Here is a 16,792-nt window from a genome sequence, read left to right on the forward strand (position 1 = left end):
ATCAATGGGACAAGATAGAAAGCCCAGAGATAAACCCACACACCTATGGTCAACTAATCTATAACAAAGGAGGCAAGACTATACAATGGAGAATAGACAGCCTCTTCAATAAGTGGTGCTGGGATAACTGGAGAGCTACATGTTTAAGAACGAAATTAGAACGCTCCCTAACACCATACACAAAAATAAACTCAAAATGGATTAGAGACCTAAATGTAAGACCGGACACTATAAAACTCTTAGAGGAAAACATAGGAAGAACACTCTTTGACATAAATCACAGCAAGATCTTTTTTGATCCACCTCCTAGAGTAATGGAAATAAAAACAAAAATAAACAAATGGGACCTAATGAAACGTCAAAGCTTTTGCACAGCAAAGGAAATCATAAATAAGGCAAAAAGACAACCCTCACAATGGGAGAAAATATTCGCAAACGAATCAACGGACAAAGGATTAATCTCCAAAATATATAAACAGCTCATGCAGCTCAATATTAAAAAAACAAACAACCCAATCAAAAAGTGGGCAGAAGACCTAAATAGACACTTCTCCAAAGAAGGCATACAGATGGCCAAGAAGCACATGAAAAGCTGCTCAACATCACTAATTATTAGAGAAATGCAAATCAAAACTACAATGGGGTATCTCCTCACACCAGTTAGAAATGGTGTCATCAGAAAATCTACAAACAACAAATGCTGGAGAGGGTGTGGAGAAAAGGGAACCCTCTTGCACTGTTGGTGGGAATGTAAATTAATACAGCCACTATGGAGAACAGTATGGAGGTTCCTTAAAAACTAAAAATAGAATTACCATATGATCCAGCAATCCCACTACTGGGCATATACCCAGAGATAACCATAATTCAAAAAGACACATGCACCCCAATGTTCATTGCAGCACTGTTTACAATAGCCAGGTCATGGAAGCAACCTAAATGCCCATCGACAGACAAATAGATAAAGAAGATGTGGTACATATATACAATGGAATATTACTCAGCCATGCAAAGGAATGAAATTGGGTCATTTGTTGAGACGTGGATGGATCTAGAGACTGTCATACAGAGTGAAGTAAGTCAGAGAGAGAAAAACAAATATCGTATATTAATGCATATTTGTGGAACCTAGAAAAATAGGACCGATGAACCTGTTTGCAGGGCAGAAATTGAGACACAGATGTAGAGAACAAACTTATGGACACCAAGGGGGGAAAGTGGCGGGGGAGTGGCGGTGGTGGTGTGATGAACTGGGAGATTGGGATTGACATGTATACACTGATGTGTATAAAACTGATGACTATTAAAAAAATAAAAATGAGGAAGAGGAAGAGAAACAGGGAATAAGTATATTGTTAATATACTGAAATAAGACCAACAAAAAAAGGTTCCAAATAAAAAAAAAAAATTAAAGGGAAAGTCATAAATGAAATGGGAGGTCAGGAAGTAGAGTTTTAAGTCCAGACCACTCTTTCAAGCTTAATTGGAAAGGGAAGGAGAAATAGGGCAGTTATCACATGGGAATACTCTCATACCTCCTTTTGAGATTTTATCATTTTGTTTCAGCCATGAGTGATGTGAGGAATGATATTATAGTTGGAAGGCATGAATGTCCCTAGATCTGGTTACCCTGTGTCAAAACTGGGGTCCAGCATCGGGGCTCAAATGTAGTAAGCCCGTTCACAGAGTAGAGTAGTGACCCATCCCTGCAAGGTCAGAGCAAGGCGTTGCAACACAGAATCTCGTACCCAGCAGTTGTTTATTTGAGACATGGGCCCTGAGAGGCGTGATACAGGCAGTTCAGAGACCAGGGAATCTGTTTATATTTGGCAAAAGGCAAAACAAGACAGAAGTTCAAACTTGAGTTTGAGCTCAGGATGCCAAAGGCTTGCCCCGGTCACAGCTGTAGCACTAATAACCAACACTGGTATTGTGCCACCATGTTTACAGTATCTTCCAGCACATTATTTCATGTGATCTTTATCATAGCACTGTGAAGTACACATTATTTTCCACCACAGATATATTTACTGGCTCCTTTTACAGTTGAGGACCCTGTGGCCCTAAGGAGAGTGCGACTTGCTCATGCCACAGAGCCTGTAAATGGCTGAGCAGGTCAGGGAGGCAGCACTTGGGCACCAGGGCTGTGTATTCCCACTGACCCTAAGTGCCTCTACTTAGAATTCCCCAGAGTCTTTGTTTTGTAATTCTAATAACCTCTTTTTGAAAAGTGGCTCTGTGTCTAATCCCATGTTTGTGATTGTTGCAAAGGAACTATTCACTGCAAAGTTTTGAATTATATAAATCTAGGATTTACAGGAGAAAGAAATATTGATTAAGAGGGAATGGGCCAAGAGTAAGGGCATCTTAGGTCAGAAAAGTCCTGTTTTGTGCCAGAGGCCTTTGTTGAGTGTACAGAGCGGAGTTGTGTCCTCAAAGAGAAAATACTGAGAAGCAGGGAATGAGGCCGGTGGCAGCTTTCTGCTAGGGGAAGGCCGTCACGGGGTGTGCAGGCTGCCGACAGGCACCACAGACCCAAGCACACACACTGCCAAACTGCACGGCTGGCAAAGTGGCGTCTTATTTATGTCAGAAGATGGCAACAGATAGTCTCACACTGGTGGTTGAGAGAAAAACCTTGTGACATAAAGAAGACCCTCTTCCTAGGAGAGTTAAAAGATACGGTTAAAGAAACGCTGCAGTACTGTGATGCTTATGAAATTCTGAGGCTTTGTGTGTGCCCTAGAAGGACTTTTGCTAGGGCTACAGAGAGTCAAGGGCAAATTCAAGGACATAGTGATGAATCAAGATACCCATGAGCAAGGCCCTGATCAGAAATTTTCGTTAGCTGCGTCACCTTTGCTGACCTTGTTTACCTTATACTCAGGACTCCAGTAGAGGAGATTTCTTTTCAGCATTGGATCCCAGAATTCAGGACCTTTTCCCCCACTTACTGACTTATTTAGTCTTTCATGCTTTCACTCAACAAGTACCTATTGAGCAACAACTCTAAGCCTGTCTTTCTCATTACATTGTGCCCTCTTGTTCACATCCATTTCTTGTCAGTTCTTCACGGATCCCATTCCATTCAGCACTGTTGGCCCTGTTCCCTTTCTGTCATCTTCAGTCTTTCATCGAAAACTTAATTAGCAGAACGTTCCCCTCAACACCAACCCCTCAAATTACTTTTTCTTTGCTTCATCTCTAGTAATATACTGTTTCATCAAAAAGAAGAAAAAGAAAGAAAGAAGAAAAAGAGAAAGGGAGCGGTGGGGAGGAGGCAGGGGAGAAGAGAGGGAGGGAAAGAGAAAGAAAGAGAAAGAATACCCTTTTTAGCATTTCATTTTCCACCTTCTGGCATCAACATCAGCCCTTGATCCACTCCGGAAGTCCTGTATCCTTCTTTGTCCAAAAATTATTTTCTCTCTTTCCCAGTCTTTCATGTTGCTTGTTTAAAGATAGTCACCGTTTTTCTCTGGAAAATTCTGCAATGTCTTTCTTTAGAAATGTTAAGTTAAACTGTTTTAAGGAATTTAATGCAATCATGTTTATCTCTCCTCCTTTCTGGGATCACTAGAAGTTTCCAGAAACCTTTTGGAGGATTGGATTGTTTTGCCACAGAAAAAAACTTATACCCAAATCTGGGGAAAAGCCAGATTAAATTAAGCAGCAAATGAGTAAAGTTAAGGATTATTGAGAAAGGTATTAAATTGATATAATAATTAGTATTAAAATGTCATTTATTGCACACAGTGTATTAGGAGTTTTCCATAGGTTATTTCATTAGTTTTAATGACAATGATGTGAAGAAAATATAATTATTTCTACTTTACAGCAGAGGAAACTGGCTCTGAAAGACTTTAACAATAACATGGAATACGTAGGTTTCAGTTTTTGGAATTGTATGTACATTTAATATATAGATCATTTCTTCAGGAAAAAGTATATAGTGAGCATTCACCATCCATGAAGCATCCCCAGGTGTTACCAAGGGCCCAAAGATGAATGGGATTGCCTTCTCAAGACTTGGTGATGCCCCACTGCTAGAGATAGATAACTCCTGCATCAGAGTTTTTCGTAGGGAATTCGAGCACTGAGGGGGAAGTTCTACTGTATAACTTATAAGGAATATTCCAGCCCTGGAAGGATATGACTCTGACACGTGGCCCCTGCATGCAGGGTTGTAAGACAGAATAACTGTAATACGAGGCAGCATGTGCTTAAGCGTTATGTGAATACCAAATGGAGGCCGCTTCAATTCCAACTTCAATGACTGAGAAAACATTGCTCAAGGTCAGCATTTGAGCTGGGCCTTGAATGAAGGGTATAATTTCAGTTAGGAGACTTAGAGTATTTTCGGCGGACAGAATGGATATGAGCAAAGCATAGAGGTGAAAAAGCCCAATGCCTACTCATCTGGAGTGTGATAAATAAGTTGAATTTCAGAAACCTTAGGTTTTGGATAAACAAATTTCCAGAAAATAGCCTTTGGGAACCTTAACTTGGAGAACCTTGGATACAAAACTACAGTGTACATTCTGTTGGCATATAAGTGAGCAGCCATGTACTCTGGTTCCACTGGAGCTTTAATATTTTCGATGTTACTTCCACAAGTGAATTATTGCCTAGGAGTTAGGAATCTTGACTGACTGCCTTTTTTATACACGTTCATTCTGTGGAGTGACGGGTGGGGTAGAATGTGTCTGGAAATGGAGGAACTAACTAAACCAGCACCATCAGGGTGATTAAGCATTATCCTTAAGTGCTCCTGGCATAACCTTAACAGTCGGGCTTCAGTTCTCTTTTGATCCCTGAAGTTATTCTGTGCTTCCAGGCATAATTTTTTCCTGCTTCCTTCAAGGTCTGTCCTCCCAGGCTTCAGTGATATTACAGGGCCCGTTACCATGTCATAGTACTTTGCACTAAATCCAAATTGCCAACTTTGACAGTCTTTTTCCTTGATAAGGTTTTTCTTTTCTTTAAAAAAATTATCATAATATATACATAACAAAAAAATCACCTTAACCATTTTAAAGTGTACAGCTCAGTTTTATTAAATATATTCACATTGCTGTACAGCTAATCTCCAGAACTTTTTCATCTTGCATAACTGAATCTCTATACCCATTAAACAGCAGCTCCCCATTTTCCCTTCCCCTCAGCCCCTGGAATCCACTTTTCTACTTCCTGTCTCTATGAGTTTGGCTACTCTAGGTACCTCGTATAGGTGGAATCACACAATATTTGTCCTTTCATATCTGGCTAATTTCACTTAGGGTAATGTCCTGAAGGTTCATCCATGTTATAGCATGTATCAGAGTTTCCTTCCTTTTGAAGGCTGAATAATATTCCATTGTATGTATATATCACGTTTTGTCTATCCATTCATCCATCAGTGGGCACATAGGTTGCTCCCACCTTTCGCTATTGTGAATAATGCTACTATAACATGGGTGTTCATTATCCATTCGAGTCCCTGCTGTCAGTTCTTTGAGATACACACCCAGAAATGAGATTGCTGGATCATATGGTAGTTCTGTTTTTAATCTTTTGAGGAATTGCCATAATGTGTTTCATAGCAGTTGTGCCATTTTATTCCTACCAGTAGTGCAGAAGACGAATTTCTCCACATTCTCACCAATCCTTGTTTTCTTTTCTTTTTTTGATAGTAGCCACCCTGATGTGTGTGAAGTATATCTCATTGTAGTTTTGACTTGCATTTCCCTAATGTGTCATGATGTTGAGCATTTTTCATGTGCTTGTTGGCTATTTGTATGTCTTCTTTGGCAAAATATCTGGTCAAGTCCTTGGCCCATTTTTCATTTGAGTTATTTGTTTTTTTATTGTTGAGTGGTAGGAGTTCTTTATGTATTTTGGACATTAACCCCTTATCAGATATATGATTTGCAAATATTTTCTCCCATTCTGTGATTTGCTTTTTCACTCTGTTGATTATGTCCTTTGCACAGAAGTTTTAAATTTTGATATAGTCCAGTTTATCTATCTTTATTTTTGTTACTAAAAGAGGCTTTGACCCATTGCAAAACTTGAATTTAGTATCTAGTGTGATGTTCTTCTTGGCACGTGTGTGGTACCTCCAGGCCTCTTCCTTGCATTCCTTTACACAACCATCATGGGAAATAAAGTGTTCATCAGAGCACAAAATAATAGCAAAAAAGAGACTGCAGAGGCATAAAACAAACAATGAGCATCGTTCAAACCAAGGGAAACAGAATGGTGCATTAGCACTTGTAGGCTGTGAATGCATTAATGACCCCTCCCTCAGCGGCACTAGCCATGAGAAAAGGACGTTAACCCTGTGGTTCAGTACTGTACTTCATTTATACTACATATTAAAATAGTATATAATTAATTAATGCTATACAGGGTAAAAACTGTGCTGTAGAAATATTTTGTGGTAATAGTATTTTTTTATAAAGGGAGCTGCCCTACACATACAGGGATCATATGTCCAGGTTTACCTGGAGCAGTCCTGGTTTATGCCTTTTGTCCCGGTGTAATCTTCACATCCTCATCTATACAACATTAAAAATCCAAAGTGGATGGGAAGAGAATAAAGGCGTAGCCAGTTAATAAGTTATGTTAAACCTCAGTTTATCTCAGTCTTAATGCTTCATCATCACGAGTCTAACTCCCATAGGTAAAATGGGATGCTTGCTCTGAGAGACTTCAGATTTCAGAGCTCAGTTCTATTCCTCAGGCTGAGAACATTGAACTATCCTACATAAATTACCCACATCCTATCCCGGTCATTCCTGCTGAAATATCTCTTTGCTCTGCTCTGTTTGTCTTCTTTGTCTTTTATTGTATTGTACAAAAGATGCCTACTTAAGAAAGGAAGATGATGGGGAGTGGGGAGGTGGAAGAGGTTGGGGTGCAGAGACAAAATGAAATCTGAGTTAGTGGAATTAAGCTTTCTAAGTGGAATTGCCCCAATTGATGCTGCAAGGTGAGGTTTTCGTTGCTGCTGCTGCTCTTGTTGGTGAGTTAGAATTCTAAAATCTTTCCTTTGCATCCTGTATAGCAGTAATGGCATATAGTACCGCAGTGAACCATGTGATACAGGTCTAGTGCGCAGAAGTGGTTCATGCATCTTCATAAGCATCTGATTGATTGCCAGGAAAAGGCTTGGATAGTGGGGGAAAATACACTTCAAGATCCAAAACTAAAGCACCGTATAATAAGGTTCCCCTATCGAAACTTCATTATTCCACTTTTTCCTGCATTTTATTTGTTAGAATATTGCTTTTAAGTTTTGGCTTTCTAATTATTCCCATGTGGATATACATTTGAAAAGCTGAGCAGTTCCTTGTCATGTTGCAGATATTATTAAACTTACTGTCATAATTTCCTTAATGGGAACCAGGGTTATTTGAATTGTGCTCCTGCAGTGGTTTCCCTCTGTGACAAACTTTATTTCCAAACTCCTTTGTATTAGTAACACAGTTAATAACTTCAGCCATTCCATGCCTATTATTCACAGGAATGGAATGTTGTCCTTTTGCCCTTTTTATTGCTTTATAAATTTTATTGCTTTATAAATACATAAATGGTGAGAACCTGTCCTAGAATTTGAGAGAGGACTAGGGGCTAATGACCCCCATGAATGCAGTCTGACATGTATCTGTAATGTCTGTAGTGCCGTTGTGGGGACTGCAGTGGGTTTTCAAAATAGGTTGGAGAGATTCCTCACCTATGAGTTTCAGGTTAATAAATAAGAGTGTCTTTAAAAATAAAGATTGCATTGCTAGGGCATAAGACAGGATATCTGTTTGTAAGTGTAGTCCAATATGTTCAAAATGCATCTTTGGAGCAGATTTTACCAGACTTTAATGGAAACTGTTAAAGGAATACACTCCAGTCAGTATGATCACCTGAAACCGTGGGTGTAATTTCAGTGGTTTTCTGGAGAACCTTGTGGCATCAGGTGTTTTTTTCAACAGCCATGTGAAAAATACCCTACTCAGGCCATGAAACTGGGTTGGGCCGACAGAGCTATAATTTAGCATTTTCTTCTTTTGATCTTTTACACAGTTTCTTCATTTATAGCAGGCCGTAAACTTTACAGAGTATTGCCTTTTATATTCCATACTGAGAGAAGTGCATTTTTTAAACTAGAGAAAAAATTCCTTTGAGGGAATTTTCATAACTATAAAAACATAGATTTAAATGTATGTTCTGAATGTATTTGATATGAGGTGAATAGCCATCATCATCAGTTTGCACTTTAGTTTGATAGTGGTATTCATTTGGACTTTGTTTCCTACATGCACTATTGTTATACATTATTAAAGTATAAATGACAACTAAAGTATCACTTCTATCTTTAGATATAGTGAAAACTTAAGTCCAGTAATATTTTAATATCCTCCTAAATGTAATTAATAAGTGCCATAAAATATCTTTACACTTGACAATGAATACTAAGCTTTATTAAAATCAATGATTCTCAACCTGTTTCTTCCCCAGTACATCTGACAGATAGGACCTGCTTCTATTGCCCATTATCCTAATTGAGAAGTATAATCAACCTTTTATCACCCATTGTACACATTGAACAGGCCTGCCTGGTGATTCTGTATGCCCCTCCACACACAGACCCTGTCCCTCTACCATCTCATATATATACCTTTAGAATTACTGATTTAAATGCTGTCAAAATAGTCAAGGGAAGAGAGTGGGAACAGCGGAACTCATTGCAAGTAGAAATTTGATGCTCCTTTAACTCTGCTATGCTATGATGACACCAAGACTTGATCGATGGAAAATATAACAAACTGAATGCCTTAGACTCAGTGGCACAAAGAAGATGAGCTTCACAACTGTTCCCTGCCATCGATGTTAGCTTAAATGAGCCAAGAGTCCATGATTTCAGGCCACTTCAGGCCAAGGAGATAGGTGATCTGTGGAATACCTTTTATAAATAGACTGTCACTAAATTTGAGGATGGGTCACCTACTTTCTGGTTTTACAAAACTACTTTGTTAAGAGATCAAGTCATATTTAATATTTTAAAGTTTTAAAAAACACCTAAAATTGATAGTAAAATTTAATGGAAAAAACATCTGCTAGAATATAATCTCTTCTTTTTTTTTTACAGCTTTATTGAGGTATAATTTATATAATCACAAAATTCATCCATTTTAAGGTTTTAAATGATTTAAATCACTTCAGTGATTTTTCAGCAGATTTATGGAGTTGTGCAACCATCACCACAATCTAGTTTTTGAATATTTCCATCACTGAAAAAATTCTCCCGTGCCTAATTCAGTTCTATGCAATTCCCATACCTGGCCCCAGGAAACCACTACTCTGCTTTCTGTCTCTACAGATTTGCCTATTCTGGACATTTCAATAAATGGAATCATACGATATGTAGTCTTTCACATCTGTCTTCCTCCAGTTAGTGTGATGTTTTTGGCATTCCTTTATGTTGTAGCATGGATCAGTACTTTGTTCCCTTTCATTGCTGAATAGTGTTCCATTGTATGGATAGGCCACATTCTGTGTATTCATTTTATAGTGTGACTTTTTACAGTCCTCATGGCTTTTCTTCATCTACCTGCCTCCTAACCTCCTTGCCTGGTCTTCCCATGGAACCAGGGTCAGATTGGGCTGTCCTGGATTTGATCCTCGAGGCTGTAGACTGGGCAGTTTGCATTCCGTCCCTCATCTCACCTCTGACTCCAAACTCCAGTCCCTGGGTTGGGGAGTGAACCTTCTTATAACATGAAGAATTGTGACTATTATATCCAGCTTATTGGGTTGAGGACTTTTATCTCAGGAACCATTGCAGATTTTGAAGTCCTGTGAGGAACAGAAATGGGAGAGAGTTGAAGATTTCTGTGATAATTATGAGCTTGGCCAAGAGTTGTATGTCATAATTTGTAAACATCACATAAATAGAAACGTATCACAAGCTCACTGTAGAAAATACAGAAAGCATGTAGAAAAAGTAAGAAGTCACACATAATTCAATGTCTCAGAGTTAACCTCTGTCCAACAGGTTGATGTATCTCCTTTTAGACTTTATTTATATGCAAACATATACAGGTTTGTTTTTTTTTAAGTTGGCTTTCTATGATAACCATTTCCCGATGTCATTACTTTTAAAAACATGAAGGTTATTGTAACAAGAAAGGTGTGAGGAGAAACATGGTAGGGAGAGAGTTCAGAAAGACAGTTGATGTCACTTATGGCTTTGAAGGTCATTGTAAGGAATTAGGAATTTATTCCAAGTATAAGGCAAAGCATTAGACTCTTGAGCAGGGAAGTATTTGATATGCTTTATATTTGGAAACAACACTTTGGCCAATATGGAGAACATACTCAGGGATCGAGAGAGGGAAGAGGAAGATTGGTTAATAGGCTCTTGCAGTATTCTAAACTAGAGATGATGACAGCTTCGACTAGGGCAGTGATTCAAAATGGTAACAAGAGGCTAGATTTACAAAGTATTCTGAAAGAGAGGTGAGTGGAAGTTGTTAATGGACTGGATGTGCTAGGAGAAGAAAAGGTGAGAATCAAGGGTGACGCCTAGGTTTTTTATCTTGAGTAACTAAGTGAATGAACAGTAAAGCCATTTCCCGAGATGGAGAAGCCCCTCAGAAAAGTGAGGTTGATGAAGGAAGATTTGGGAAATTAAGAGCTGGGTTTTACATATCAAATTTAAAATGCCTTAGATTAGGATGGTGCCAGAGGAAGCCATGGGATCTTGGAAGAGTTTTTCTTTTATTTTTAGGATGAGAGAAATTACACATCTGCGTGGTGACAGCTTTGCTCGCTTTAGAGAAGGGGAAAATGTCGCTATGAGAGAGAGGGGGAATCATTGCAAAAGTAAAGTCCTTTTGTAGGAGAGTTGAAACAGGATCCAAAATGGAAGTGGAGGGGTTTGTTTTAGACAGGATCAGGTGCAGGAGGAAATATGGACAGATATGGGTGTTTTAGTAGGTTGGGGGCAAGAAGAGAAGTTCTCTCTTAGCTCTCAGTAAAGTTTTCTCAAATAAGCAAAGTCATCTCCTGAGAGGGGAGGAAGGTGATAGAACTTTGAGGAGAGAAGAAAGGACATTAAATGGTTTGACTTGGAGACAGAAAAATAATTCACAAGTGTGCAGTCAGAATTGAGGCATTCATGAGAACCAAATCTCATCTGTGCCCATAAAATTAAAGTGAGCCTAGCCAGAACAGTCATGAGTTTTTTGTGATGGTTCCTTTATCTTTAGTGTACGGTGCTTTCTGTTCCCCTCCCTGGTTCTGATTATTGATTCTAATGCCAGAATTACACTTATCTTTATGTTTTAATATCTCCTAGGGCTAGTTTTACTTCATTTTGGGAGACTCTTTGTTTCTTTAAATATTTTGGGATTTTGTCTTTTATCATTTAATTTTGATTATATGTCTATGACTTTTATTTTAGGGGAGTCTGATTTCAGTCCAGGCTAAATTTGCCAGGGTATATAAAACAAAAGAAGATTTTCTGATTTCTTTTAATTACAAATTACCATTTTTAATAATTTAACAAATATTGAAGGGCCCACAGGGCCTTGAATTGGACCTTAAAGATGAAATGGGGAGAGAAACAGGGACCGTGGTCCCTGCCTCCAGGGACCTGACAGCCTAGGGCAGAGGTCAGCAATCTATGACCCTTTAGCACAAGCCAGCCCACCTGCTGTTTTTGTGCTGTCTGCAAGCTGCCAGTTGTTTTCAATTAAACATTTTGACATAATTATGGGTTCACGTGAGATTGTAAGAAATAATACAGAAATCCTGTACTCCCTTTACCCAGTTACCCCCAAGGGTAACTTCATGCAACAAAGCTATAGAACAACCAGGATATTGACGTTCATATTGTCAAGATACAGAACAGCTTCTATCAACACAGGATCCTTCGTGTTGCCCTTTTATTGGCAAAACCACTTCCTTCCTGCTTCCATTCCTCCTTAACCCCTAGCAACCATTAACTTTTTTTCACTTCTGTAGTTTTGTTATTTCATGAGTGTGACATATGTGGGATTATACAGTATGTAACGTTAATTATACAGTATGTAACATGATGGGATTAGCTTTCTTTGCTCAGCATAATTCTCCGGTGATGCATCCAGGTTGTTGTGTGTTTCAGTGGTTCATTCCTTCTTATTTTGGAGTAGTATTCTGTAGTACCGATGTACCACAGTTTGTTTAGTCATTCACCCATTGAAGAACTTTGAGGTTATTTCCAGTTTGGGGCTATTATGAATTAAGCCTCTAAACATTCTTGTGAACATCAGTTTTTATTTCTTTGGGATAAATGTCCAGAAGTACACTTGCTGGGTCATATAGTAGTTGCATGTTTAGTTTTATAAGAAACTACCAAACTGTTTTTTGACTGACTGGAGTAGAAATCCAGGTTCCCCATTTAGCCTCCATTGACGCCCAAAGGGGTCTCCTCGTTATTACAGAGGAGGGGAAGGAATTACAGTTCCCCACTGGGCCTCCCCTGGTATTTCCGTGGCTAGGAAGGGCTGGAAGTCCTTATTGCTCCCCTACATGACCTCCACTAACATCACAGTGGGGAGGGGAATGGCCTTGTTAACTCTGGGCGGAGGTGAATGACTTTCCACTGGGCCTCATCTGATACTACCCCAGTGAAGGGGGCCCTCATTACTGCTGGACGGGGGTGCAAGTCGAGGCTTCTCACGTGGTCTCCACTGACACTGTCGGGCAGTGGGAATTGCTTGTCACTGCCAGGTTTGGGTGAAAGTACCAGCTTTCCTACTCAGTGTTCTCTCATGCCATGGGGGTTCAGGGTCAGGGATGGATGGGGGTTGGAGTACCTCATCAAAGCCTGGTGAGGGTGGAAGTGTAGGCTCCCCACTCGGCCTTTGCTGGAGCAGGTAGGAGCCGAACCACCCTTTTTTTCTGTGGTTTCTGCCTGAAGTGGAACAGTTACTGTCTAAAAGTTTTCCGTCTTTTGGGCCTGCCCCATTCCTTGTCTGTCCTTTGGCTAGAGAGTAGGCTTTTGTTATCATGTTGGGTTGTTTCGGGGGTGGGTTGGGCTATGTCCATTGGCATTTCTGGTTTGTTCCAATTTGTTCCAGCAAAAAGAAAATCCAGGGAACTACCCACTGTGTCATTCCTTGGGTCCCAAGATCCTTAACCTGTGTGTATTCTATCCACTGTTCAGTCTTCTTATGTTTCTTTTATATACAATTCCCAGGGTTTTTGTTGTACTTGGCAGGAAGAATAGGGGAAAGTACACCTACCTACTCCATCTCCAGGAAAAGGAAGATTTTCTGATTTTTTTTTTTAAAGCTTCTAGTTTTCTAACACCTCTGTGCTGTGATAAACTTGAATTGCCCCACTTTGGAAGATGTTTAAAGTAAGATCAGTCAACCGGTTACCAACTTAAGTGTGATAAAATTTCAGCATAACTCACATAATTTTGGTAATATAATCTTGTCTATTTTGGCATGAGTTGTTCAAGAGCATTCTGTTAAAATAAATATCTAGATAGTTTTATTCCCAGAAGGGCTTTGTAGAATGATAAAAATGTCTTATCATTGTTTTCATTTTTAAATAAATAATTATCAGTGATTTATTTCCTCTGTAGCTACTGAAGTTGGAAAGTAGCTTTGTAAAATCTACATAATTAAGTGGTAGATAAGAGCTATATCATATTCATTCAGGGTTAAAAAAATATATACAAACACACATACACACAAACACATACACACATAAATTTAAGTAGAAGAAAATTCCAGGTCCAATATTCTATTACATTATTTTTACAGTGAAAATAAACATTTCAAAACTCTTAACTTAATGTTAATATTTGGCTAGCAGTTGAAGATCTAATTTTATTGTTTTCTTTTTAGGTCAGGAGCCTACCCTAGTCCAGAACCAGATTTCTAACATAACTAGTTCTCATTCTTATTTTTTAATTAGCCAACTCTTCTATATCAAATTTACTTTACAAGATGAACCAGTGAACCTAGAGAAAGATTCTAAAGAGGCATCAGTGCCTTTCCAAAGGAAATCCTATCAAACCATAAAGCTTTACAATTGGAGGTTCTTGCTTAAAAGCTTATAACAATACCAAAAATAAATAAATAAATAAAAGCTGCATCGAGTAGAGGCCCTTCTTTCCTGGCCTTGAGGGGCCTTGCCTATGGGGCAGTTACCTGACAGCACAGTGAAGCTTTGCCTAGGTTGGCCTAGGGCCAGCAGTTTGACATTTTGGGGGGCTGCCCACCTACTGGACTGGAGTTATTGAGAAGGTGGGAGGGAGGCCTGCAGGCCGCTGTTCCCTTTCCCCTTAGTCTCCATGTCCCTCTCTGTGATCGGCCTGTTTTACAGGCACCCAAAAGGCACCTTCCCAGATGCCCTAAGACAAGTTCCCTGGAGCTTGCCCTGGGGGCCATTCTTGGGAAGGGGCTTCTTTAACCCACACCAGGACTTCTGTTTGCTGGGGGTAGAGGAGAGGAAAGGGGAGAAAATATGACCTCCCTTCATCAAGCCAGCTTGGTTACAGGCCTGCGGAACCTTCCCTTCACCTTTGTTGAAGGGTGTAAAATGTGTGAATCTATTATGAAGTTAGACAGGTAAACACAACTCTGATAGGCATTGTGAATAAACTTGCCAATCTGCACTGAAGCTTAGCTTGGGCAATACTGTACTAGTATCACTATAGGAAGCCTCTGCTTTGTTGCACATTTGTCAGATCTGTGTCCTAAATTTCTTTCCATATTTCCAAATTTATCATCAAGCCATGTACTATGTACTGTGTTTAAAAAGAAAAACTGAAAAAAAAAAAAGAAAAACTGAACATTTAATATTGCTGATAGATGGGAACTGGGATTGAGTAATTTTAAGCATATTCTATCTTCTTCCAGAAGTCTTGGGGATAGTAGCTTTGACTCTGAGATTAATAGAGAGATGTGTCCCTTTTCTTTTGTTTAGATTCTTTGACTAAAACTTTCACTTCACTGAATTTGAGTTTGGGTAACATTTTTCTTTCTTTGTGGCTGGTACTTTTGTCAAAGTACTTCTAACTTACGTCAAAACATGGGATGGCATGGTCTAAAACATCAGAATACTTAACTTGGGGACATCATGGGGAGTCTGTGGATATTATTCAGAGTATATAAGAATTAGAGGGGGGGAAATTATCTTTATTTTTCTAAAAGCTAAATTTTAAAATTCAGTTTCTAATGGTGACAAAGACACAGGCACTACTAATATCACTCAGACATTTTCATATCATTATAGTTGTTGGAGCTATCTCAAAATATTATGTTCATCACTACTTCTACAACAAATTTGTTCTTTTTAACGTATTGATATCTATTTCAAAATCATTGGTATCCTCTGTAATTCTGTGTATTTTATATACACAGTTGACCCTTGAACAACATGGGTTTGAACTGCATGGATCCACTTATATGTGGATTCTTTTCAATAGTAAATGCTGTAGTACTACAAGATCCGTGGTTGGTTGAATGCGAGGATGCCAAACCATAGATACTTAGGAACCTTGGATGCTGAGGGCCAACTATAAAGTTATAAGCTGATTTTCGACTTCTCAGAGGGTCAGCACCCCTAATCCCTGAGTTGTTCAAGGATCAACTGTACATTTAGAAACATTAGTTAGAGGAATCTTATGCTTTTCCTCTTATGTGTTCTCTCTGCCTGTAACGTGTTTCTTTTTCTCCTTCTGTAGCATCAGCCACTACGTGATTGTCATGTCCTTGACCATCTTTCTGGTGTTTCTCAATGGCCTGGCACAGATGCTCACAACAAAGAAACTCAAACTCTGTGGCAGACCCAAAAGCCACCTCACATGATGTTGCCAAAGCCATCACTCAGCATCCAGATCCTGGTTCTCATTCTCCTTGTCAACTAAAATCTTTTCAAGGATTCATAAATGAGATGGATATTAATGTATAACATACTCTGCTCATCTAAAGGAAATTATATGTGGAATTCTGAATTTATGGGTTATCTGGAATAAAGGAGCTTCCATTTTCTTTAGGTTTTGCATGAAGTCATGGTTACATCTGTGGAAAAGCAGAGTAAAGCATTCTGCATTTTCATTTTTTCCTTTAGTTGGCAACTTCTCTCACCGATGTTTCAGAGCACCTGTAACAATCTCTGGTCCCCAGCTGTACAGCTTCCTGTATTATATGCAGAGGAGAATGTGCTCCTGAGGGGGCAGTACTGATCACATCCAAAATCAATGCACTGGCTGAACATGAAGTAAATCACCAGGTGGCACCATAAATATTTATCAACTCTCAGCACTTGTTTTGCAAGTAGTTCTAACTACTAAACAACACTAGAAAGACAGTCAGGATGTGTAGGAAAATGTTTGCAGGTGTTTTTCATTTTTCTTCTGTATTCAGCAATACTATTTTATGCTTTTTAGTGCTTTTTTAGTTTTCATAATCAGCTAGATGCAGGTTTTACCTTCACTTTTTTTTTTTTTCCATTTCTGGATTCTCATGGAATTTCTGGAGATAGAAAAGCAGAAAAAGCTTGTTATTTGTGTCTTGTCCATGGGGAAAAAGATTTAAATGATTAGTTTTTGGGGGGTTTTAAAATTTTTATTTTATTTATTTATTTTTGGCTGCATTGGGTCTTCATTGCTGTGCGCAGGCTTTCTCTTGTTGCAGAGCACGGGCTCTAGAGCGCAGGCTCAGTAGTTGTGGCACACAGGCTCAGTAGTTGTGGCTCACAGGCTCTAGAGCGCAGGCTCAGTAGTTGTGGTGCATGGGCTTAGTTGCTCCGCAGCATG

At 39.1% G+C, this 16,792-nt stretch overlaps 1 protein-coding gene across 1 annotated transcript in view; it reads left to right on the plus strand.

Annotated features, from left to right (window-relative positions):
• The window catches only part of PIGN (phosphatidylinositol glycan anchor biosynthesis class N), a 107,394-nt gene extending 91,370 nt beyond the window's left edge, over positions 1-16,024 (plus strand). The window contains exon 29 of the mRNA XM_065889663.1: positions 15,719-16,024. Coding sequence (XP_065745735.1) covers positions 15,719-15,842 — 124 coding nt within the window. The 3' untranslated portion in view covers positions 15,843-16,024. The remainder of the gene's footprint in view (positions 1-15,718) is intronic.
• Positions 16,025-16,792: the final 768 nt, after the last annotated feature.

Source organism: Phocoena phocoena, chromosome 13, assembly GCF_963924675.1.
Source record: "Phocoena phocoena chromosome 13, mPhoPho1.1, whole genome shotgun sequence".
NCBI classification, from domain to species: Eukaryota; Metazoa; Chordata; class Mammalia; order Artiodactyla; family Phocoenidae; genus Phocoena; species Phocoena phocoena.